The following is a 27,444-nucleotide window of genomic DNA, read 5'->3' on the forward strand; positions in this document are numbered from 1 at the left end:
GGGAAGAGATAAAATAGGTTCCGTAAGAGAAAACATCAAATCATCCGCAAAAGCAGCTAACTTGTATACTCCTCCCTTTACACAGATACCTCTGATATCGGTATTCAACCTTATCGTCCTCAAAAAGGGTTCAAGTGTCAAAACAAAAATAATTGGTGACAGGGGACAGCCTTGCCGCGTCCCATTCCGTATCTCAAAGGGTTCCGACATAGTCTCGTTTATCTTTATTCTAGCTTTCGGCTGTGAATATAGGCTCATAACCCATCTTTGCATCCCCTCCCCCAAGCCGATATAGTTTATAATTGCTTTTAAGAATTTCCAGTCGACCCTATCAAACGCTTTTTCAGCGTCGGTGGATACCAGAACTAGTGCTTTCTTAGATACCTGGGAGAGATGGATCGCGTTAATCACCCGCATCGTATTTTCCCTGCCTTCCCTTCCTGGGGTAAATCCCACCTGGTCTTGGTGTATCAAATCAGGGATATGTGGTAATATTCTATTTGCTAGAATTTTTGTAAAGATCTTCAAGTCAACGTTTAATAACGATATAGGGCGATAATTGGAACATAGTGTTAAATCTTTTCCCTCCTTAGGTATAACCGCTATATGTGCCATAAGGGCTTCATCCGGTATCCCCTGTCCTTCTCTTATCGCGTTATATGCTTTTAGAAATCTTGGCATCAGTTTTTCTGCATAGGTCCGATAGTAAAAGAGGGTAAACCCGTCGGGGCCGGGGGCTTTACCTGTTTTTAGCAATTTAAGAGTATTTGTGAATTCCTCAGCCGTAATCGGCCCTTCCATATCTCTCCCAATTTCCTCTGCTAATTTCGGCATTCCCGCCTTCTCTATATATTCCTTTATCTTCTCCTCCTGCCTACTCATCTTTCCTGTGTCCCTCTCTTCTTTTAGTTGATATAATTTCGTATAATAATTTTTAAATACTTTTGCAATTTCTTGTGAGGATTTCACTATCCTATCTCCTGTTGTTTTGATGCCATCTATATGATTTTGGTTCCTCGTTTCTCTTAATGCCCTCGCTAGCATTCTACTCGGCTTATTACCATATTCATAGAAGGCACGTTTACATCTTTTTAGTGAGGCTTTTGCATTGTCTGTTAGTAACAGATTTAGTTCATCTCGTGTCTGCCTCAACTTCTCCTCAATCTGAATTGCCAACGTTTTTTTATGTACATTTTCTAATTTACGAATTTCTCCCAGTAATGTTTCTATCTGTCTCCCTATCCTACGTTTCCTTTGTGTTCCCATTGAAATTAAAATCCCTCTCATAAAGCATTTATGCGTTTCCCAAATACAGCTAGGCGACACCTCTCCCACCTCATTATCAGAAAAGAACCCTTCCATTTCCTGAACTATTTTTTCCTCATATTCTGGGTCTTTCAGAAGGGACTCGTTGATTTTCCAGTGCCACTCGCGAGCTACGGGTTCTCCCCATTCCAGTTTACAATTTGTCGGTGAGTGATCAGAAATTGTAAATGATCCAATGGAGGCCTCCACAATATTCTGTAAAATATTCTGTGATACAAATATATAGTCTATTCGGGAATATGTTTTATGTTTGGCTGAAAAAAAAGTGTAGTCTCTCTCATGGGTATGACTAGTCCTCCAACTATCTACCACCTGTATCTTCTGTAGCAGACTCTTTGCTTTACTTAATTTGCTATATGATAGGTGTGATGCTCCCTTAGATGTATCTAGGATAGGATCTAGGGCCATATTCAAATCCCCTGCCAATATGATTCTTCCTTCTGCATTCAACTGAATCACATTAATGTATTTCTCCAACGCTGCAATCTGTCCTTCATTAGGCATATAGACATTAACCAGAGTTACTTTCTGGTCGTTTAGGTATCCTTTTACTATAAGTAGACGCCCTTCCTCATCCTGAATTACCTTTAGTTCTTTCCATATAATCGTCTTTGATAGCATAATTGCCACCCCCTTCGTCTTTGTTGTCGATGAGGAACTCTGATAGACTATTGGAAATCTATGATTGCCCAGTTTTGGGTTTTTATTTTTCTTAAAATGAGTCTCTTGGAGAAAGACGACCTGTGTCTTTAGTCTCCATAATTCTGCTAACAATTTAGATCTTTTCTCAGGGTTGTTTAACCCTTTTACATTATAAGACATCAAATTGATCTTAGCCATTTTAGAATCTCAATCACGTGGCTCCTTGGGAAACTAATAGAGGTGCCCAATGAGGAGATAAAGGGCTAAAGATAGGGGAGTCCCCCCCAAAAGAGGGAGAAAAGACGGGCGAGAGAGGAGAGAGGGAGAAAAGACGAGAGAGAGGAAAGAAAAAAAAAAAAAATATATATATTTTCTCTAGTCCTTCAATCCGGTTGATCCCCTAGGATCCCAGAGAGGACAAAACACAAAAAAAAAAAAAAAAAAAAAAATTAAGCGTCTCCGACTTCCCTCCACACGGAGGAGAGGCGCTTTAGTGGGCTAAGGTGTGTGAGCACCGAGGAGAGTCACGCCCTATTATAAGTCCGGGTGCGTTTCCCTGAGTTACCCCTTTCAGTCCCCTCCACCCCCCAATTCTAGTCGAGCACACGAGAAATGAGATATCCCCCCCCTCATAAAGACCTTACCGCTTAGACATATTCAGTTGTATACATATACTATATAAGCACCTTTAGACATATAAATCTCTGTCTAACTGTCTACCATTTAGAGGTAAAAATTTCCTTTTTTTTTTTTTTTTTGTCTTCTTTCTTTTTCACCTTTTAAACCCCTGTTAACATGTTACCGACGTACTTCTGAATTATTTTTTGAGGCTTTCCCTCATTATGGAGGGTGTCAATGATGGTTTTCTGCACAACTGTCAGGTCAGAAGTCTTTCCCATGATTGTGATTCCTACTGAACCAGACTAAGAGGCCATTTAAAGGCTCAGGAACCTTTTGCAGGTGTTATGGCTTAATTAGCTGATGAAAGTGGGACACTTTGAGCATAGAATATGGCAGCTTTTCACAATATTCAAATTTTCGGAGATTGTGGATTTGGGGTTTTCATGAGCAGTAAGCCATAATCATCACAAATATAACAAATCACAGCTTGAACTATCTTGCTTTGCATGTAATGCCTTGTACACAAGGTCAGACCTTTGACCGTGCAAAAGTCTGCCGTGAGTCCGTTGAAAAGAAAGAGAACAGACTCTATCTAAGGTCTGTCGGACTTCTGACAAAAAAAGTTCGATAGAGGCTACACACGGCCGGACTTTCCGAGAAAAAAAGTCAGTCGGAAAGTCCAGCCGTGTGAACGAGGCATTATGAGTCTATCTCATATATTAGATTCACCTTTTAAGTTGCATTTGTGAAATAAATGAACTTTTGCACGATATTCTAATTTTTCGATTTTTACCTGTATAAGTTGACATTGGAATTAACCAAAGTTTTCTAAGCTGATAGTGTAAGATTTTCAGTCAGTATCCAATTTAGCACAATCAGTTTACGTACATAAAAGAATAGTATTCTCAGGAAGTTTTTTACACTTTTATCCATGAGCTCATCCTCAATTACCTCTAAAAGTCCTATAATATGACTGCATATATCTAGTGCAGATATCCTAACTGGATAATTTTGTCCTTAGCAGAAAAAAAATGTGTCTACTTAAGTAGTAAGTACCTTCTCCCACAATTTGTCTGTCAAATTTAGTATAATTATGCACCATCTTTCAATAGTCCTATGACTGTTTGCCCACTACCCAAGTTGGGGTGGAATAGTAACTAGATATCAGTTTATTATGTTCAGGCCGTAACAAGAGCTTTTCCAAGCTAGTGTTGGCAAGAGTCACTGAATCTGACATTGTGCAGCGTGTTGCAGCTAGGCGTATTAAAAATGCCAAGAATTAGGTATTCCCCGCTCATCCTGAAGTTGTTCAAAGGATTTAAATGTATCTGCCACATACAGCTGGCGAAGATATTTAATCCCATACTGTGCCCACCTATGGCCATCTTCTAGTTTAAAAAATTCACCTAAACGTGGGTTATACCAAAGTAGAGCATTGGGAGAGAGGCTTAGGCCTCGTACAGACAAGGGGTTATCCGATGGAAACGATTCCATCGGACATTTCCCCTCCGGATTTTGATCCGATGGCTTGTACACACCATCGGATCAAAATCCATGCGGAAAACATCCGCGGTCACGTGTCGCCGCGACGATGACACAGCGACGCTGGAAGGTAAATACTTCCACGCATGCGTCGAATCATTCCGACGCATGCGAGGGATGGGGAGCGGACGGACTTATCCGGTGAGTCTGTACAGACGACCGGATAAGTCCAAAGGACAGGATTCCAGCGGATAGATTTTGTAGCATGCTACAAAATTTTTATCCGCTGGATATCTGTCAGCTGGATTTTTATCCGCTGGGAAATGTCCGCTCTGGCCTACACACGACCGGATCTATCCGCTGGAACTGATCCGCGGATAAATCCCAGCGGATAGATCCGGTTGTGTGTACGGGGCCTTAAAGATGTTTCCAATATTTGTTTAAAACACATTGCCAGAATCTGTTTGCCTTTAGAACCACTTTGAATGAAATATGAAAGGTGAAACACCACTGTGTGCTTAACCATTAAAACTGTGTAATGCCCAGATCAAATGGCTGTGCAAAGACTAAAGCAGAATATAGACATAGTGAACAAGCACTAAAGCACAGCAATTCACACTTCAAGGACAATTCTCTATTAAGGGACTATCCAATGAAACAAAAATCACCACAGGTGTGCCCTACCACAAATATAACGTGCTGAAAAGAATGCACAAAGATGCGAACAGCAAGTAAGTACCACAAAAATCACCAGGTCCCCACGATCTGTACCACTGCTAGTAGATTGGATGCCTGCATAAAAATGTGGACAGCAAGTAGGCATCAGCGATCCACACTTTTTAGGGATGGTCCCCTTTAAAGTGTTACCAAACCCACAACAGTAAAATCAGTCTGTATATGCAGTAAAGCATCTTTGTATTAAACTGTGGAACCTAAGGGGTTAATCCTCTGCATTGTGTAACTAGGCTGTTTGATTCTGTCTTCTCTGATCCTCCCCTTCTTCCATAGTCCCCAAACATTTTCCTGATAGAACAGCGCCTTGGAGGCAAGCTGCACATTCTCAGTTTGGTGTGCATTACTAGAGATTTTTTTCTTGGAAGAGTGCATGTGATTTGCACAGGGCAAATTAGCACTGTACAAACAGAGGGTCAGAGGTCCTGCAGCCACATAGAACAGTCAGAGTATAAATACCTACAGCTTCGTCATGCACTCCAAACCCAGCTGCCATCTCTAGAGGTAGAGACGGAGCCCCCGCCGGTGCTAGATATCGTTTGGGGAGTGATCCCTCTAGACTTATTTTGCACCATTAGACATCAGGGTACAGTAGCTGTTACTCAGAAGGCTAAGACGGCTTGGGAGTGGGACGTAGGCCCAATAGAGAGTGCAGACTGGGATGAAATACTTGAGGGGACCAAGACTACATCACCAGCGGCGGAGGCGATCGGGTCCTTCTGCTGGCTAAGTATGGAGACGAGTGAGGGGAATATGGCCCCCACCCATCTCCATACCATCGCAGGGCGGAAGCAGCGTCAAAACAACACTTCAGCCCATATCTCTTAAAGGGCCTTTTTTTATTTTTGCATTTTAGTGTAAGTATGAGATCTGAGGTCTTTTTGACCTCAGATCTCATATTTAAGAGGTCCTGTCATGCTTTTTTTCTATTACAAGGCATGTTTACATAATAGGAATAAAAGTGTTTTTTTTTTTTAAAAGAACAGTGTAAAAAATTAAAATAAAAAGGTAAAATAAATAAGAATTATTTTTTATTTTTTTAAACGCGCCCCGTCCCACCGAGCTAGTGTGCCGAAGTGAACGCATATGTGAGCAGCGCCCACATATGAAAACAGTGTTCAAACCACACATGTGAGGTATCGCCACAATCTGAAGCCCTATATAGCCCTAGACCTCCTCTGTAACTCAAAACATGCAACCTGTAGAATTTTTTAAAAGTCGCCTATGGAGATTTTTAAGGGTAAAAGTTTGTCGCCATTGCACGAGTGGGCGCAATTTTGAAGTGTGACATGTTGGGTATTAATTTACTTGGCGTAAAACAAATTGGGCTAACTTTACTGTTGTCTTATTTTTTTATTCAAAAAAGTGTATTTGTAAAAAATACGCTTTTGTAAGACCGCTGCGCAATTACAATCTGAAATAAAGTATTGTAACGACCACCATTTTATTTTCTAGGGTGTTAGATTTTTTTATAATGTTTGGGGGTTAGAAGTAACTTGTAACTTTTTAACTTGTAAACAACACATCTCAGAAAGAGGCTCGGTCCTTAACTGGTTAAAGAAAAATCCTCACACAATGGCACCAACCAGGTATGCAATATGCAGCAGCATCAATGAATAATAGGAATATATGGGACAAATGCTTGCCAAAGACACAACCAATGTGAAGGTACAGGTGAATCTCCAAAAAATTGAATATCATCAAAAAGTTAATTTATTTTCAGTAATTCAATTCAAAAAGTGAAACTCATATTTTATAGATTCATTACACACAGAGTGATATATTTCAAGAATTTCTTTATTTTAATTTTGATGATTATGGCTTATAGCTAGTGAAAACTGAAAATTCAGTATCTCAGAAAATTGAAATATTACATAAGACTAATAAAAAAAAGGTATTTTTAATACATAAATGCTGGTTTACAGAAAAGTATGTCCATGCACAGTATAGTATGCACTCAATACTTGGTCGGGGCTCCTTTTGAATGATATACTGCATCAATGTGGCGTGGCATGGAGGCGCTCAGCCTGTGGCACTGCTGAGGTTTTATGCAAGCCCAGGTTGCTTTGATTGCGGCCTTCAGCTTATCTGCCCGGTCTGGTGTCTCATCTTCCTCTTGACAATACCCCACAGATTCTCCATGGGGTTTAGGTCAGGCGAGTTTGCTGGCCAATCAAACACAGCGATACCATGATCATTAAACCAGGAATTGGTACTTTTGGCACTGTGGGCAGGTGCTAAGTCCTGCTGGAAAATGAAATCTGCATCTTCATATAGGTGGTCAGCAGAGGGAAGCATGAAGTGCACTAGAATTTCCTGGCAGAGGGTTGCACTGACTTTGGACTTGATAAAACACAGTGGACCAACGCCAGCAGGTGACATGGCCCCCAAATCATCACTGACTGTGGAAACTTCACACTGGACCTCATGCAACATGGATTCTGTGCCTCTCCACGCTTCCTCTAGACTCTGGGACCTTGATTTCCAAATGAAATGCAAAAATGTACTTTCATCCAAAAAGAGGATGAAAGTACATATACTATGACTAAACACTAGTATAGTGTGAAACGCGTCAGCTTGACCGGTGTGCTGTGACTTGTAGTGTTGTTTTGGATTTTACAATAAAGGCAATTTTATTCGGAGTGCGGCTGTCCAGAAGAAGTCTTTCTTGCCTCATACGTGCATTGCCTGCACCCGTTGTTCTGTGAGAAGGGATTACCTTGAAGACATTCACACCTGAGCGGCTCTCTTTTCTGTTAGGCCCGGTACAGACGAGCGGACAGTCCAATGAAAACGGTCCGCCGGACCGTTTTCATCGGAAAATGTCCGCTCTGAGATTTCGGTCTGATGGCTGTACACACCATTAAACCGAAATCCGCGCGGACAGACAGCGCGGTGACGTGGCGCCACGTCACCAAACCAGGAAGTAAAATACTTCCACGCAAGCGTCGAATCCATTCGACGCATGCAGGAGATATGCGGGAGATTTCTTAGCATGCTAAGAAACATTTGTCCGCTGGAAATCTCTCCGCTAGCCTGTACACACGATCGGATCTGTCCGCTGAAACTGGTCGGCGGACCAGTTTCAGCTGACATGTCCGGTCGTGTGTACAAGGCCTAAGACACTTCAGACATTGTCTCTGGTTCAGGAGTTTCTTGACACAAGGGATGCAACAGTTGTAGCCCATGTCCTGGATATGTGTGTGTGGTGGCTCCTGAAGCACTGACACCAGCTGCAGTCGACTCCTTGTGACTCTCTCTGTCAAATTCTTGAATGACCTTTGCTTCACAATCCTCTCAAGACTGCAGTAATCCCTGTTGCTTGTACACCTTTTTCTACCACACTTGTTCCTTCCACTCAACCTTCCAAGAATATGCTTGTATATAAGGCCCCTTTCACACGGACGGATACAATGGTGCTTTTAGCTGCAGATTTTACCGCAGCTAGAAGCACACAATGCTTTCCTATGACACCATTCACACACTCCGGTTACCTGCGGTTTTGTGCAGATAGAAAAAAATAGAACTGGATGCGTCCAGCTGCAAAATCCCACAGCTATAGGCACATAACCGCAGGTAATCGCAGTGCACTGTGTCAACTGCGTTTGGTATGAATCTTGAGGGGGAACTCCACGCCAAATTTCAAATAAAAAAACGGCATGGGTTCCCCCTACAAGATCATACCAGGCCCTTGGGTCTGCTATGGATTTTAAGGGGAACCCCGTATGCCGAAAAAACGGCGTGGGGGTTCCCCCAAAATCCTTACCAGACCCGTATCCAAGCAGCAGCCCGGCCGGTCAGAAAAGGGGGCGGGGACGAGCACCCCCCTCCTTAACCGTGCCAGGCCGCATGCCCTCAACATGGGGGGTAGGTGCTTTGGGGCAGGGGGGCACCCTGTCAACATTGAATAAGAGAAGAAGACGGCAGAAGGCGACAGAAGCCCGGGCACCCCCCCCCCCTCCCTGTAAAAGAGCTAAAGAAGAGAGCGGGCCCCCGGCGGAAGAGAACCAGACAGTGGTGAAGACCGGGACCCCCCCTGCAGAAGACGTCAAAGAAGCCCGGGAGGGGGCCGCTCGTAAAAGAGATAAAGAAGAAAGCGCCCCCCGGTGGAAGAGAACCAGGCGGCGGTGAAGACTGGGTCACCCCAACAGAAGACATCGAAGAAGCAGGGCCCCCCCTCGTAAAAGAGCTAAAGAAGAGAGGGGGGCCCCCCGGAGCTGACCAATAAATTACTTTAAAAACCCTGTGTAGTGTGTTTTTTTAAATTTTTTTCTGCCAGGTGAATGAATAGGGGTATGATGTACCCCATACTCAATAACAAAAAACAACAGTTGCTCAAGAAAAGCAATTGATGGTCGGACTTTAAAGGCAAGGCGGAAGTATATAAAAAATATAAATTTATTACAAAAAGTAGATTAAACAAACAAAAATATAGATAATAGAAAACCATATAAATTGATAAATAGATATGCACAATATCCTCTGCACATCGTCTACGCGTTTCGCCGTTGGGCTTCCTCAGGACGAGCAGAAGAGATTTAACAATGTAAAGATATATTTCATAGTCTATAGCACCATAGTGGATACAGTCATCCAGGGTATCTGCAGAGCACTCCACAGTAGTGTATAGAGGTATCAAAAGGGATGTAGAAAATTCGAATGTATCAAAGAAAGTCTCCAAAATCAGTTGCTGGAAAAGGTTACACCTAAAGTAGGAATCCAATCATGCCAAAGACGGAGAGAGTGTTCAATATAGCCCAAACATGGACCAGGAGCACATCCAATCTAAAAATCCAAATACAGGATTTAAAACCGGGGCAGAGCACAATGTGTCAAAAAACACACACTTATAGGGCCTAGATTCGGGTGCTGTATATATGAAAGCAGCCACATAGGACAGTATAGTTCATAGACCCCGCAAGCCCTTGTAATGAAGTACAATCGCATGTGTCCCAGGGTAATAGCCCTGGGGCAGGTATAGCATGGGCTATTACCCTGGGGCACTTGCGATTGTACTTCATTACAAGGGCTTGTGGGGTCTATGGACTATACTGTCCTATGTGGATTCCGATAAGCTCCCCTCTCGCATGACCCCGACAACCAACGGCCCGGGTTGTCAGGAAGAGGCCCTGTCCTCATCAACATAGGGACAGGGTGCTTTGGGGTGGGGGGCCACAGGGCACCCCCCTGCCCCAAAGCACCTACCCACCCATGTTAAGGGAATGCGGCCTGGCACGGTTAAGGAGGGGGGGAAGCTCGCTTGCCCCCCCCTTCTTGACCGGCCGGGCTGCTGCTCGGATACGGGTCTGGTATGGATTTTGGGTTTCCTCTTAAAATCCATAGCAGACCCAAGGGCCTGGTATGCTCTTGTAGGGGGAACCCATGCCGTTTTTTTATTTGAAATTTGGCGTGGAGTTTTCCCTCAAGATTTATACCAGACACAGTGCTTGGTATTGGCAGGGATCCAAGTCGGATCCCAGAAAAATATTGTGTCGCGGCAAAACGCAACCGCTAAAAGCACTGTACAAATGCAGCCGATCGCTGTGCCTGGAGTCTTGAATTCCAGCAAAACATAAACATGATTTTATCTGCGGCAAAACAGCCATCCGTGTGAAAGGGGCTTAACACTCTGTGAACAGCCAGCTTCTTCAGCAATTACCTTTTGTGACTTGCTCTCCTTGTGGTGGGTGTCAACGACTGTCTTTTAGACAACTGTCAAGTCAGCAGTCTTTTACATGATTGTGTAACTTACTGAACCAGACAGAGACCATTTAAAAGCTCAGAAAATTTTACAGGCGTTTTGAGTTAATTAACTGATTAGAGTGTGACACCATGAATCTACAATATTGAACATTTTCACAATATTCTATTTTTCTGAGGTACTGAATTTTGGGTTTTCACTAGATGTAAGCCATAATCATCAAAATAAAAGTGTATAAACCTATACAATATATGAGTTTCACTTTTTGAATTGAATTACTGAAATAAATTGCTTTTTGATGATATTAAAAAATTTTAAGACGCACCTGTATATACAGTTGCCATAAAAAGTATTTGAACCCTTTTGGAATGATATGGATTTCTGCACACATTGGTCATAAAATGTGATTTGATCTTCATCTAAGTCACAACAATAGACAATCACAGTCTGCTTAAACTAATAACACACAAAGAATTAAATGTTACCATGTTTTTATTGAACACACCATGTAAACATTCACAGTGAAAGTGGAGAAAGTATGTGAACCATTGGATTTAATAACTGGTTGAACCTCCTTTGGCAGCAATAACTTCAACCAAACGTTTCCTGTAGTTGAAGATCAGACGTGCACAACAGTCAGGAGTAATTCCTGACCATTCCACTTTACAGAAATGTTTTAGTTCAGCAATATTCTTGGGATGTCTGGTGTGAATCGCTTTCTTGAGGTCATGCCACAGCATCTCAATCGGGTTGAGGTCAGTCTGTTGTTGATTTACTTCTATGCTTTGGGTCGTTGTCCTGTTACAACAACCATCTTCTGTTGAGCTTTAGCTGGTGGACAGATGGTGGACTCCTGTAAAATGTCTTGATAAACTTGGGAATTCATTTTTCCTTTGATGATAGCAATCTGTCCAGGCCCTGACGCAGCAAAGCAGCCCCAAACCATGATGCCCCCACCACCATACTTCACAGTTGGGATGAGGTTTTGATGTTGGTGTGTTGTGCCTCTTTTTCTCCACACATAGTGTTGTGTGTTTCTTCCAAACAACTCAACTTTGGTTTCATCTGTCCACAGAATATTTTGCCAGTACTGCTGTGGAACATCCAGGTGCTCTTGTGCAAACTGCAAACGTGCAGCAATATTTTTTTTGGACAGCAGTGGCTTTCTCTGTGGTATCCTCCTATGAAATCCATTCTTGTTTAGTGTTTTACATATTGTAGATTCACTAACAGGGATGTTCGCATATGCCAGAGACTTTTGTAAGTCTTTAGCTGACACTCTAGGATTCTTCTTCACCTCATTGAGCAGTCTGCAGTCATCTTTACAGGATGGCCACTCCTAGGGAGAGTAGCAGCAGTGCTGAACTTTCTCCATTTATAGACAATTTGTCTTACCGTGGACTGATGAACAGCAAGGCTTTTGGAGATACTTTTATAACCCTTTCCAGCTTTATGCAAGTCAACAATTCTTAATCGTAGGTCTTTTGAGAGCTCTTTTGTGCGAGGCATCATTCACATCAGACAATGCTTCTTGTGAAAAGCAAACCCAGAACTGGTGTGTGTTATTTATAGGGCAGGGCAGCTGTAACCAACACCTCCAATTTCATCTCATTGATTGGACTCCAGTTGGCTGACACCTCACTCCAATTAGCTCTTGGAGATGTCATTAGTCTAGGGGTTCACATACTTTTTCCACCTGCACTGTGAATGTTTACATGGTGTGTTCAATAAAAACATGGTAACATTTAATTCTTTGTGTTATGAGTTTAAGCAGACTGTGATTGTCTATTGTTGTGACTTAGATGAAGATCAGATCACATTTTATGACCAATTTGTGCAGAAACCTATATCATTCCAAAAGGGTTCAGATACTTTTTATGGCAATTGTATTTTGCTGCACGTTGCGAGAAAAAGACAAACCTTTTTTTGCACAAAGTTGTCACTAAATAATATATTGCTCAAACATGCCATGGGCATATGTAGAATTACACCCCAAAATACATTCTGCTGCTTCTCCCGCGTACGGGAATACCACATGTGTGGGACTTTGTGGGAGCCGCGTACGGGGCCCCAAAAATCAAGCCCCACCTTCAGCATTTCTAAGGGCGTACATTTTTGATTCCACTCCTCAATACCTATCACAGTTTTGAAGGCCATAAAATACCAAGATGGCACAAATCCCCCAAATGACATCATTTTGGAAATTAGACACCCCAAGCAATTTGCTGAGAGGAATGTTGAGTCCATGGAATATTTTATATTTTGCCACAAGTTGCAGGAAAATTACAAACTGTTTTTTTTGCACAAAGTTGTCACTAAATGATATATTGCTCACACATGCCATGGGCATATGTGGAATTACACCCCAAAATACATTATGGTGCTTCTCTTGAGTACGGGGATACCACATGTGTGGGACTTTTTGGGAGCCTAGCCGAGTACGGGGCCCTGAAAACCAATCACCGCCTTTAGCATTTCTAAAGGGGTACATTTTTGATTTCACCCCTCACTACCTACCACTACCCATCACAGTTTCGAAGGCCATAAAATGCCAAGATAGCATAACCCCCTCCTATGACCCCATTTTGGAAAGTAGACACCCCAAGCTATTTTCTGAGAGGCATTGTGAGTATTTTGCAGCTATCATTTGTTTTTGAAAATGAAGAAAGAAAATAGTATTATTTTTTTATTTTTTCAATTTTCAAAACTTTGTGACAAAAAGCAAGATTGATCTGACCTTTGCGGTGATACCTCACATGCATGGTGTAATTGCTGTTTACATATGACGCCAGACCGACGCTTCCGTTCGCCTTTGCGTGAGAGCAGGGGGGACAGGGTTGCTTTTTTTTTATTATTTATTTCGCTTTTTTATTTTATTTTTAAACTGTTCCTTCCATTTTTTTTATCATTTTTATTATCTCATGGAATGTAAACATCCCCTATGATAGCAATAGGTAGTGACAGGTACTCTTTAAAAAAAAAATGGGGTCCCTAGATCTCTCCTCTGCCCTCAAAGCATCTGACCACACCAAGATCGGTGTGATAAAATGCTTTCCCAATGGTGCAGTTTATATCCGGCGAAACCCTCGTCATGAAATGCTCGTAGCTTCCGGTTTCTTAGGCCATAGAGATGATTGGAGCCATTCTGGTCTCTGATCAGCTCTATGGTCATCTGGCAGAACCACCGACTGCATTCTCAGGTTCCCTGTTGGGACAGGAGAGCCAGAGAAAACCATGGAAGATGGTGGGGGGGGGGGGGGGAATTGCCTCCCACTGCTTGTAAAAGCCGTCTAGAGGCTAATTATCCGCTAGGATTGCTTTTACATGAAAGTTGACCGCTGGCTGAAAAGAATGAGACCAAGATGATACCTAAACCCACAGGCATCATTCTCGTATAACCATTCAAAGTCCAGCAACATACCAGTACGTTGCTGGTCCTTGTTGGGCATATATTGTAATCTTTTTTTTCATGCAGCCTGTTGGCTGAACGAAAAAAATTGATTGATCAGTGGGTATGCCCAACATGCCTCCCTTCATCCTCCCACTTCTAATGATGGGCATACATGCACAATTTATATGTGCCGAAGCATGGGGGCATCCTCCCGCAAAAGTAAGGAGCAAATTGCTCCTCTGCCCCTGCTGCCCACATGCTTCTGCATATATGCTCTTTTTTTTAACTGTGGTGATGAAATCATCTTCTACAGCGTTGGAGTCACGGCTTTATGTATCGTGGGAGCAAATGCTGTTTCTGTCAAGATAAATAAATCCGTGCTTCAACGGAATGGTATACCTGCTAAGCAAATGAGGGTTAACATTAAAACAAAGTAACATTATAGTATAACAGTAAGACCTTACCATACCATACCTGCAAAGCAAATACAAAAAAAAATAGTAAAAAATAAAAAAAATTTAACGCAACCTGTGCCTAAAATATATATATGCCGAAGCATGGTGGCATCCTCCCACAAAAGTTAGGAGCAAATCGCTCCTTCGCCCCTGCTGGCCCCATGGTTCGGCATATATGCTCTTTTTTTTTTTGTGGTGGTGGAATCACCTCCTACAGCACTGGAGTCACGGCGTTATGTATCGTGGGAGCAAACGCTGTTGCTGTCAAGATAAATAAATCCACGCTGCAGCTGAATGTCATACCTGAAAACAAAAAAATGGTTAACAATAAAACACAGTAAACAGTAAAGTATAAAAAAATTGCATACATGATAAAACTTAATAACAATAAAACATAGAATAGAATAGAATACAGTAAAAAAGAGCAGAACAATAGAGAGAGAAGAGAGAGAGAGAACAATAAAACCACAACTATTTTTTATTTTATATATTTTCTGTGTTTTTTTTTTTTTTTTTACTTAATTTTTTACACTTTTTTTTGTAACTGTAACGGTTCGGTTCCAGGTTCTTTCAAAATGCGATTGCATCTTGGGAGACCCTGTGTAAGTGTGTCCTAGTCTGTGAAATGCTGTACCCTACCCCAATACTGCACTAGTGTGTGGTAGCATTCAAAACATTTACCAATGCAAAGTCCAGGATTGTCAGGACAGCATGGACAATAACAACGGGTGTCACGCCTATATCAGCGCTTTCTACAGACACAACATTTTCTTTGGGGGGCTCGTTGGGTAGGGGTACTATGGAGGACATACAGAAAATGCCTCTCATGCAGCCGGCTTACTGCATTTGGATTGGGATGGTGAGGTGAAGCCTGAATACAGAAGGGCTCTGACGATATCTTCCTGGAATTTAAGGAAAAATCCAGTCCATCCTGAGGCTCTGTATAGCACATGAGCGTTCAGCAAAGCCAATTCAAATAAGTATACAGACACTTTTTTGTACCAGCATCTGGCCTTACGGGCAACTATGTACGGCGCAAACAACTGGTTGTTGAGGTCCACCCCTCCCATATTTTGGTTATATTCGTGGACACAGAGGGGTTTCTCCACAACACCGGTCGCCGTACGAATTTGGACTGTCGTGAAGGGAGGACAGAAGGAAAACATTCTTATTATCCCTCACAGCGAGCAAATTATTACACTTGGAGCAGGCTCTCTCCCCCAGCCTAAGATGGGAATCTACAAGCCTCTGAGGTAAGCCCCGGCGATTAGTTCACACGGTGCCACATGCGCCAATTTGATGATCAAACAAGTGACTAAAAAGTGTCAGGCTCGTGTAATAATTGTCCACATATAAATGGTACCCCTTTCCGAATAAGGGTAACACTAAGTTCCACACTATCTTGCCAGCGCTCCCTATGTAATCTGGGCAGTTCTCCGGCTCTACGTGACTATCTCTTCCCTCGTAAACCATAAAACTACACGTATAGCATCACGGAGCTTATACATCTTGACCCCATATCTGGCACGCTTGCTGGGAAGGTACTGTTTGAAAGACAAACGGCCAGAAAATTTAATCAGGGACTCATCAACACAAACAACTTAATGGGAAGTATACAAGGCTGCAAAACGTTTGTTGAAGTGGTTTACGAGGGGCCGAATTTTGTAGAGCCGATCGTATCCAGGGTCTCCACAATGACGACAAAGTTCATTGTTATCGAAGTGCATGAACCGCAAGATCTGCTTGTATCGTGCCCTGGTCATGGAGGCAAAGAACACTGGAAAATTGTAAACTGGGTCAATGGACCAACATGACCGCAGCTCACTCAATTTAACTATGCCCATGTCGAGGGATAGGCCCAGAAAGGTCTTAAAATCGGAAACTAATTGGTTTCCATTCTTTAGGAAAGGGAGGACTGGGGATTAGCGGCTATGTATTGACCAGCATACAAATTACAATGGTCCAAAATAGATCTGTAGAGATCTTTCGTGAAAAACAGCGAATCAAGTGCCATAAAATCAACTGTTTCCACCTGAATTCCGGGATTGCTAGTAAATGGGGGAAGTACTGGTGCTGCAGAAGTGGTGGGCTCCCAATTAGGATTAGCGAATTCTGCAGGAAGGGCACGGTGGGCCTGTTTTTGTCTTCTTCTTCTTGGTGGCAGCGGGACACTACTTGTGCTTGCCACCCCATCAGCTTGAACTGCACTTATGGGACTCGCCACGTCACCAAGTGTTACTGCAGTGCTGGATGTACAACCAGGGTGTACTAGGCTGCTGGTGCTTGCCAGTTCACCAGAAGAATGAGCGGCACTAGTACTTCTCTTCTCCTAACAAGAGCTCTGCAGTTCTTGCACCTCAAAAACAGCAGATGAATGGGGTCGGGTACGCCTGACCTTGGCAGAGACCTCAACTTCGTAGTCAGTGTTATCTGTCATGGAGCCGCTGTCATCTACAGGATCGTATTCTGAGCCTGAAATTGACAGATGAGTGACTTCCTCTTCACTATCTGTCATGCTCAGAAACGTGTAGGCCTCTTCACTAGTGTACCATCTATTTGCCAATTTGGGCTCTAAATTTACTGGTACACTAGTAAGATTCACAGGTAAAAAATCGGCCCCCAACCCGCTGGGAGGAAGGGACGTATATATACGCCCATATGCCTGCCCGTGCCATTGTGTCAACGTATATCATCGTGCGGTGGTCGGCAACTGGCTAATGGGAATGTGGATAAAAACAGGTAAAAACAACAGTATACAGAACTTAGATCTAAGGCCATCGCAAATAACACCATGCGGCGGCAATAACGTCACCACTCTTTCTCCACTCCATCTCAGTAGCACTGATGTCCTGCCGCCTCTTTGCAGCCACTTCCTGTCTATATGCATGCATTCCAATAATGTCTGCATGTCATTTCCCAAGATGGGTTTCCCGATTGTGAAAGTGACAGAACATTTTTATGTAATGTGTGCTGAAACAACTGCTTTTATCTCCAGTAGAAGCCATGGTGACAGGGTGATCATGAATGAGCAATATTTAGAGATGGAGACAAGGACCTTCATGACAGTATCCCCAGAAATTTTAATGAAAGATGCAGAATTAAAAATGTTGAATATGACTTGAAATTAGATTAACATGCTAAAGTTTACTGGATTTATACAATTTAAAATTAACACATTCAAATGTATATATTAAATACATTTAATCATGACCATGTTTTATGAGAACAATTATAATTATAGTATAATTTTGTTCTACTTCATTAGGTGGTTGTATACTTCAATTGTACTGACAAAATGAGATTGAAGAAGAAATAACATTATACATGCATTACAAACTTCAAGCAAACATGATTTATACAACTCATTTTATTACCTCAACAGATGTAACCCCAGGCTGCTGGCCAATAAGAACACTCCCTTCCTCCTCTAGACGTGCTATACGTAGATCTCTGACGACAGCTTGGCTTCTTATTAAAGGAGACACATCCAAAAGCCAATCGCTACCCATGAAGTAGATCAGCTGATGACTACCATCCAGGGAATGAGCCACAAAGTGGGCAAGAAAGCGTACTTGAGCTCTTTGATACTGAGCCCGACAGCTCTGGCTATTGCGATCTGAAGCAACTTTGCGTTCTCCATCATTTTCATCTTGAGAGTAGCCAACAGATCTAGGAAGATTAAAAAAATACTAAGTACAAGATATATAAAATTTGACAAAATTATTAATGCAGTGGTGATTGTTCTAATCATATTACTTGGAGAGTTCAACCTTCATCTCTCAAATCAAAGCAGTAGAATTTTGGGTCTTGATGTACCATTTTACACATCTAATCTCTCAACCACCTATTACACTTTTGAAGGCCCTGGAGCACCAGGACAATGTAAACGCCCACAAAGTGACCCCATTTTGGAAAGCTAACACCCCAGCGTATAACCTATGAGGCATAATGAGTCTTAATTTTTTTGCTGATGATTTTGGAAAATGTGTATAAAAAATGAAAACGCATTTTTTTTTTACACAAAGTTGTCCATTTATAGGATATTTCCAATCTCGCTCCCTTTCTTGGTGAGATTGACCACCTACGAGCCCCAATGCGGGAGCCAGCGCCGAGCTGGCTTGCCGCGATGGAGACAAAGCCGTCATAGAAGCGACGGGAGATCCGACTTGGATTCCCGCCAATTCTAGCTGTGGCGTTTGGTATGAATCCTGAGAGGGAGAACTCCACGCCAAATTTTAAATGAAAAACCGACATGGGTTCCCTCCCCCCCAGGAGCATACCAGGCCCTTAGGTCTGGTATGGGCTGTAAGGAGACCCACAATCCATACCAGACCCGTATCCAAAGCACTCTACCCGGCCGGCCAGGAAGGGATTGGGGACGAGCGAGCGCCCCCCCCCCTCCTGAGCCGTACCTGGCCGCATATCCTCAACATGGGGGGGTTGGGTGCTCTGGGGCAGGGGGGCGCACTGCGGGGGCCCCCCACCCCAGAGCACCCTGTCCCCATGTTAAGGACAGGGCCTCTTCCCGACAACCCTAGCCGTTGGTTGTCGGGGTCTGCAGGTGGGGGCTTGTCGGAATCTGGGAGACCCCTTTAATAAGGGGGCCCCCAGATACCGGCCCCCCACCCTAGGTGAATGAATATGGGGTACATCGTACCCCTACCCATTCACCTGGAGGCAAAGTGTAAAAGAAAAAAAACACACAACAAAGGGTTTTTAAAGTAATTTATTAGTCAGCTCCGGGGCCCCCCCCCTGTCTTCTTTAGCTCTTTTAGCAGGGGGGTCCTTCTTCCGCTCTCCGGGGGACTTCTCCGCTCTCCGGGGGTCTTCTCCCATCTTCTCCGCTGTCATCTCGGCCCCGGTTCTTCTCCCGTTTGCTCTCCGGTGCCTTCTTCTTCAGGGCTGGCCGCCACTATCTTCGTGTGTTAGCTCGATTACTAGCAGCCGCCAGCCCGCTCTTCTTCTGTCTTTTTCTGCCTTCTTCCCATGTTGACACAACGCTTCTTCCCGCTGTTATGCCGGGTGTCCGGTGCGCGATGATTTATAAAGGCCTCTCTTATGATGTCACAGTCCCATCACGCTCCGGTACCTACCCACGTGGGCCAGTCCAGGGCCAGTGCAAGTAGAGACATTGCCAGCAGTGCCAAAATATTGGTCCTGGTAGTAAGCAGGAACATGGTCCAAGTAGCAGGCCAGGAAAGAATGGGGACAGGGGTAGAGTCTTCTCCCACCCAAATCTTTGAAGCCTCCGGGCAACCAGACCCTAATCCGGGAATGAGAAAACTAAAAAATCGTTTTTTTTATCCAGAAAAACAATTCTGGAGCCCTCACATATGTGAGACCCCTGTGTTCCCATTAGCATAGCAGGGTAAAAAATCAATCCAAGAGGCAGGCAAAAAACATGGTCAAACAGTCCAGGTACAGTTAAGCGTTAGGCAGAAGCGTGGTCGTATAACAGACCAGGGTCAATTCCAGAGCAGGCAGAAGTAGGTACAGTTAAGCGTTAGGCAGAAGCATGGTCGTATAACAAGCCAGGGTCAGTTCCGGAGAAGGCAGAGGTATTTTTAGCATTGGGCAAAAGCGTGGTCGTATAACAGTCCAGGGTCGGTTCCAGAGAAGGCAGAGGTATGTACAGTGCAGTGGCATAAGGGGTGTGGAGGAAAGTGACAGGAAATTCGAATTTTGTTTACTATACTTACCTAATAATTTTGAGCAGTATGGTAATGGTGGAAACATAAATCTAAACAGAGTCCTGGTTGGGAAGGACAATCGGGACAATAAATGGTGGTGTCTCTTCTGACTCCTCCTCTGGCGCACACCCGGCATCTCTTCTGACGTGTGTGCCCATTTTCACGGGGGGGGGGGGGATTTTCTCAGGAAAGTGGCGAGTCTGCTCACGCAATCAGAGCGAATATTTTCTGGTGGGCTTTCAGGGTACAAAAGGGCGGTGACAACTTATTCTTGGTAGTGCAGATAGGATACGGGATTCTATGTTGATTTTTTGTAAATAACATAAGTGTTCTACATGGCCAAACTGAAAAAATAAATGCACACTTTTTTATACCAGTGGCGGGATTTTCTTGAGGGAAGGTAGGGTTCAATCATCTGATCGTTGAAGTCCACTTCCCCCATAAACAAATTATAATCGTAGATACAAGATGGTTTTTGGATTGGGACGTTTCTTTGGGGGACTTCCAGGTGTCGTTGTGGAACGTTGTAAGCATGTGGACGTCTCGTCTGTCCCTCCACTTGACAGCCAATAGCTCCTGGTTCCGCAAAGATGTAGTCTCCCCTCGTCTTAGCTTTTGATTGACCAATTTTTGTGGGAAGCCCTTTCTGTTGGTTCTTACTGTGCCACATTCTGGGATGTCCCTCCGGTGAAGATTGCGAAACAGGGGCAGGCTAGTGTAAAAATTATCCACATAAAGGTGGTATCCTTTTCCAAGCAGTGGATAGACAAGCTCCCAGACCACTTTTCCACTGGTTCCAATATATTCTGGGCATTCCGGGGGGTGCAGATGGGAGTCCTTCCCTTCATACACCAGGAAGGAGTAGATGTACCCCGTGTCTCGGTCGCAAAGTTTGTACATTTTAACCCCATATCGGGCCCTTTTGCTGGGGATGAACTGTTTGATGCCCAGCCTGCCTGAGAATTTGACAAGGGACTCATCCACGGATATATTCTGTTTTTTTTGAGAGACCCATATTGAAAGTTAGGCCTAAGAATATATTGAACTCCTCTACGGATAGTTCTCTCCGCTCAAAGGGGTGGGCATAACTGGAACCAGGGTTGCTTACTATGAACTGCTGTGTGTAGAGGTTGCACTGGGCCACAATGGATAAGAGTAATTCTTCGGTAAAAATCAAATGAAAAAAATCAAGCATGGCAAAATTATTGGTGTTCACCTGGACACCTGGCTGGGCGGTGAAAGGGGGGATATTTGTTGCTCCCTTATTAGAAGGCAGCCACACGGGGTTTTGAAGGCCATAGGGAAAGCTGACATGGCCTCTATCCCTTTGGGGTGGAGAGGACACCCTACTGGTGCCTGGCCTTTGTTGGACGGCACTGCTCGCGAGGTGGACGGCACTGCTCGCGAGGTGGACGGCACTGCTCGCGAGGTGGACGGCACTGCTCGCGAGGTGGACGGCACTGCGCTGCTAGTATTAGGCTGCTGCTGCCCCACGCCAGAATACCTTCTTTTAATGGGCACACGTTCCTCCTCTGATTCCGTATCAGACCCGCTGCTAGTAAAGGGTTCATAGGCCGAATCTGAATCGGACAGACTCAGAGAGCTCCCCGCTGCTCTCATCAGTCATGCATAGATGCTGGTAGGCCTCCTCGGTGGTAAAATATTTTTTTGCCATACTGGTGGCTGGTGAGGCTGCACTGCAGAACACTGGTGGGCACTGGTGGCGCTGATGTGGCACTGCAGTGGTGCAGGTGGAACTGATGGGCAAAGGTGGCACTGGTGTGCACTGGTATGGCTCTGGTTGCACTGCTGTGGCTCTAGGGTCACTGATTAGCAGGCGGCACTGGTGGGCACAGGCGACACTGGTGGGCACAGGCGACACTGGTGGGCACAGGTGGCACAGGCGGCACTGATGTGACACTGGTGTGGCTCTGGTGGGCACAGGTGGCACTGGTGGGGCACAGGCGGCACTGGTGTGGCGCAGATGAGCACTGATGGGCACATGTGGCACTGATGGGCACAGGCGGCACAGACGGGCACTGGTGGGGCACAGATGGGCACTGGTGGGGCACAGATGGGCACTGGTGGGGCACAGATGGGCACTGGTGGGGCACAGATGGGCACTGGTGGGGCACAGATGGCACTGGTGGGGCACAGATGGCACTGGTGGGGCACAGATGGGGCAGAGATGTGACAAATGGGGCACTATTGGGCACTGCTTGGCACTCAGAAGCACTTACGTTTGTCTCTTATCTCTCTCCTCTTCTCTCACGCTGCATCGGTGTGAGGAGAGGAGAGAGATGACCTGAAAATGAAATGCGGGTACCGTGGACCCGGCAAGCACCGTTGATTGCGTGTGCGCGCCTGCTCGGGCGCGCGGTAACAATTCTTGGGGAGGACGGCCATGGACGTCCTCCCAGAGTTAAGGAACCACCTTGTAGCCATAATTCAGCTATGAGGTGGTGATTAAGTGGTTTAATTATACAGTTAGGGTACTTTCACACTGAGGCGCTTGGTGCGCTGGCTGTAAAGCACTGCTATTTTTAGCGGCGTTTTACCGTCATGTTTGCCACATTTTTCGGCCGGAAGGCGGGGAGATTGTAACCCCCGCTAGTGGCTGAAAAAGGGTTAAACCCGCCCGCAAAACGCCCCTGCAGACATGATCACAGCTGACTGTCCCTGCAGGCGATACAGCCGCGCTGCCCCATTGTTTTCAATGGGCAGGGACGCTATAGGAGCGGTATTTTTAGCGCATCAGTGTGAAAGCAGCTTTAGGGTCCTTTTTACTTTCACACAGGAGAGTCAGGACGCCCACTAACACACAGCTTCTTTCTCTATCTGCAAAGTAGAGAGCGTCCTGACTCTCCTGTAGTCCAAAGGAGGGGGCAAGCACGACACTCCACACCAGGGAGAAAGCCTTGCATTACTGTGTGGAGTTACAGACAGAAGAACAGGAAGTGAGGATTTCTCAGAAGAAATAAGGAGATTTAAATGCAAAATCGAAGGATGAGGTAAGTGAAGGAGGACTGCACTAAGGTAAAGGAAGCTATTTAGGAAAAAAAAAATTGTAACTTTTAGGGTTGTCCCGATACCGGGTACAAGTACCGATACTTTTTTTCAAGTACTCACCGATACCGATTACTTTTTTAACCACTTCCATACCGGGCCTATTTTGGCACTTCTCTCCTACATGCATAAATCATTTTTTGTTAGAAAATTACTCAGAACCCCCAAATACTATATATGTTTTTTTAGCAGAATCCCTAGGGAATAAAATGCTGGCCATTGCAACTTTTTATCTCGCACAGTATTTGCGCAATAATTTTTCAAACGCCCTTTTTTGGGGAAAAAAACGGTTTTGTGAATTAAAAAATAACAAAACCGTAAAGTTAGCCCAATTTTTTTGTATAACGTGAAAGATGAAGTTACGCCGAGTAAATAGATACCCAACATGTCACGCTTTAAAATTGCGCACACTCATGGAATGGCGCCAAACATCAGTACTTAAAAATCTCCATAGGCTTCGCTTTTTTTTTTTTTTACAAGTTACACATTTAGAGTTACAGAGGAGGTCTAGTGCTAGAATTGTTGCTGGCGCTCTAACGCACACGGCAATACCTCACATGTGTGGTTTGAACAGCGTTTACATATGTGGGCGGGACTTACGTGTGTGTTCGCTTCTGAGCGCGAGCTACCGGGGATAGGGGTGTTTAAACAATTTTTTTTATTATTTTATTTTTTATTTTACTCAATTTCTTTTATTTTTACACTTATTTTGACATTTTTTTTTGATCACTTTTATTCCTATTACAAGGAATGTAAACATCCCTTGTAATAGGAATGGTTCGTGACAGGTCCTCTTTATGGAGAGATGCAGGGTCAATAAGACCCCACATCTCTCCTCCAGGCTGGAAAGCATTAGATTGTGGAAAAAAATTCGCCAATCTAATGCTTTCAGCCGCGATTGCGGCTGTGTTTACATTCCAGGACCCGGGCGTGACGTCATAACATCGTGCCCGGGCCTCCGACGATCATAGAGATGACTGGTGACCATCAGGTCACCAGTCTACTCTATGGTTTCCATCGGACGCCGGCGGATCGTTTCTCCGGGTCTCCGATGGCAAAGGAGAGCCCGGAGAAGCACCGGAGGGCGGCGGGAGGGGGGGCGTCCCCTCCCGCCGCCTATAAGAACGATCAAGCGGCGGTGGTGCAGGGATTCGCCGGCTGAAGAGATGGATATCTGAATGATGCCTGTGGCTGCAGGCATCTTTCAGATATCGCCACTGAAAGTCCAGGACGTCATATGACGTCCTTGGGCGGGAAGTGGTTAAAAAAAATAATTCTTACAGTGCTTTTCTTTTTTGGGGGGGGGGGGGTGTCTGTGCGTTTTTTATTATAATTTTTATTATTTTTTACAAAAATATTTTTTTATTATTTATTGCGATACTTTTTTTTTTTAATCAGCCCTGTTGGGGGGCTTTGGTGAGATATCAGGGTCTTAACAGACCCCTGATATCTTCCCCTTGAGACAGAGAAAGAGACTGGGGATAGAGATTCCCCAGTCCCTTTCTCTGCAGCCTCAGCCCCACTGAAAATGAATGGAGAGGAAACAGCGGCTCCTCTCCATTCATAAACAGAGACATCGTAATCACAGGAGGTTACAATGTTTCAGTTATGTAAAATGGACAGTCAATGATCACTGACTCTGTTCAATAGGAAAAGGGAGGATGACATGGAGAGGGACAGCAAAACGAAGGGGGACACGGAGGAAAAATGGAGGGGGACACGGGGGAAGAATAGAGGGGGACACGGGGGAAGAATGGAGGGGGAAACGGGGGAAGAATAGAGGGGGACACGGGGGAAGAATGGAGGGGGACACGGGGGAAGAATAGAGGGGGACACGGGGGAAGAATAGAGGGGGACACGGGGGAAGAATAGAGGGGGACACGGGGGAAGAATGGAGGGGGACACGGGGGAAGAATGGAGGGGGACACGGGGGAAGAATGGAGGGGGACACGGGGGAAGAATGGAGGGGGACACGGGGGAAGACTGGAGGGGGACACGGGGGAAGAATGGAGGGGGACACGGGGGAAGAATGGAGGGGGACACGGGGGAAGAATGGAGGGGGACACGGGGGAAGAATGGAGGGGGACACGGGGGAAGAATGGAGGGGGACACGGGGGAAGAATAGAGGGGGACACGGGGGAAGAATAGAGGGGGACAGCAGAAAGGAGGGGACATAGGGGGGGACACATAGGGGGACTGGAGGAGGATGCAGGGACAGTCAGCTGTGATCATGTGTGCGGGATGTACAAGCACTGATTACCGTTGTATAGATTTTACTAAAGCAGATGAAAGCCGCGGGGAGAAAAGCTTGTAACTCCCCCACGCACCGATCACCGCTGACTGTCCAGGTATCGGGTGAAGCATCGGAGCATTTGCTCGAGTACAAGTACTCGGGCAAATGCTCGGTATCGGTGCCGCTACCGATACTAGTATCGGTTTTGGGACATCCCTAGTTAAAATTGAGGGCACTGATCCGCCACCTCAGCATCAGTACAAAGTTCCCGCCCGAATCTATCCCATACATAGAGAACCCAGTGGGGAATTTGCTGGCACAAAATGTAATTAAAGAGTGCCAATCTAAAACAAATGCAGCCCTCTGGCCAGTAAAGGAGGAGGGGTGGAGGCCTACTATAGATTTACATGCGCTAAACAGATGCACCCCATCTATTACAAATGTAGTTGCTAAGATGCTAGACATGATGACAGCACTGAAACCTTCAGCAAAGGTGTACTCATTAATTGACATATCAAATGGCTACTTTTCAATTCCAGTACATGAGGATAGCCAATACAAACTAGCCTTTACATTACAGGGGAAACTGTATGCATTCTGACGATTAGCTCAGGGGTTCAAATCAAGCTCTACATACTTCCATATCTGTATGGTGGACATTCTGAAGGCATTTTCTGAGCCAGAATGCATCATCCAGTATGTGGACAACATCTTGCTTCAAACAGACAAAAGAGCAGCATTATGCTCTGCTGGAGGAGCTCCTGACACTAACTGAGAATGCAGGTCTGAAATTAAACCCCAAAAAGGCACAATTGATGAAGGATTCAGTAGGTTTCTTGGGTGTGATAGCTTCACAGGAGGGAAGGACTCCAGGCCCAAACAAATGTGTAACTATCAGGAAATCACTAAGACCAAGCACTAAGACTACGCTAAGACAATTCCTGGGGATGGTCGGTTTCTGCAGGGACTTCATTGAAGGCTTTGCGGAAAAGGCAAGACCCCTGTATGATTTTCTCAAGGGAGACAAGAAGGAAACAGACCCTTCAGACTGGTTGGGAGAGCATGAGCAAGCTTTCACCAAGCTAAAGGCGAGTCTGATGCAGGCCCGGCTAGGGCCGGCCTTGAGCAATCCGAAGGCCAATTTGCCCTTTGCACTACAAGTGTATGCCTATGTAGTAGCAATAACAACAGTATTGCTGCAGGAGAGGCAGGGCAAATAGGTACCTGTTGGATAGTGGTCCAGGGTACTAAGCCCGATAGAGAGGGGATTCGATGAATGTGTCAAAAACCTTTTGGCAGCACACTGGGCGGTTCTCGCCACAGAGCATGTTGTGGGATTTGACAAAATCATTCTGCAGACACCCCATTCTCTGATTAAAATGCTTTTGGAATGTATCCTCAGTGGAGTATGCTCACAAAAGGTAGCCAGATGGCTAGTGGATTTAACACCCAGAAATCTTGCCGTGACCCACAATGCCACCTACACTCTCCCACAATTGATGCAGTGTGAGGGGGAGCAGCATGACTGTGGGGAGGTACATCGGACCAGAACACAGGAGGTGTTCAAGTTAGCAACAGGTAATGGAGACCTTAAAATCTGGGTGGATGGATCAAGGTACTGGGATGAAGGAAGTTTTCACACAGGGTATGCCCTGTGGTGCCCCCAGACCAATGAGAAATTCATGCCCTCTAAGCTTTTCTGCCCAAAGAGCTGAACTGGAGGCAGTAAGAGAGGCCATCACGCATTTCAGTTCAGGTCCCATAACCATATTCTCTGACAGTACCTATCTAACAAGGTCTCTGACAAAATACATGCCTTTGTGGCAGTCGAGGGGCTTCAGTGATACCTCTGGGAAAGACTTGGTATGTAGTACGGTGCTAAGAGATATATGAGAAAGATGGAGTGTGGAGCCTCAGAGAGTGGCTATCATTAAGGTGAAAGCGCACCAAAGGGGTGGAGAGGAGGTTACTGTGGGCAACAACCAGGCAGATGAGCTGGCAAAAGAGGCAGCCCTGTTAGGAGTCAAGTGGACACCCTATGATGCTGAAGGGAAGCAGGCCTGGGAGGAACATAATTTTGAGGAGCAGGAGGTGAAAGCAAGTTC

At 44.9% G+C, this 27,444-nt stretch overlaps 1 protein-coding gene across 1 annotated transcript in view; it reads right to left on the reverse strand.

Moving 5' to 3' along the window:
* The window catches only part of LOC120909124 (transmembrane protein 132A-like), a 215,861-nt gene that overhangs the window by 57,816 nt on the left and 130,601 nt on the right, over positions 1-27,444 (reverse strand). The window contains exon 9 of the mRNA XM_040320787.1: positions 17,725-18,019. Coding sequence (XP_040176721.1) covers positions 17,725-18,019 — 295 coding nt within the window. The remainder of the gene's footprint in view (positions 1-17,724; positions 18,020-27,444) is intronic.

Source organism: Rana temporaria, chromosome 8 (genome assembly GCF_905171775.1).
Source record: "Rana temporaria chromosome 8, aRanTem1.1, whole genome shotgun sequence".
Taxonomy (NCBI): Eukaryota; Metazoa; Chordata; class Amphibia; order Anura; family Ranidae; genus Rana; species Rana temporaria.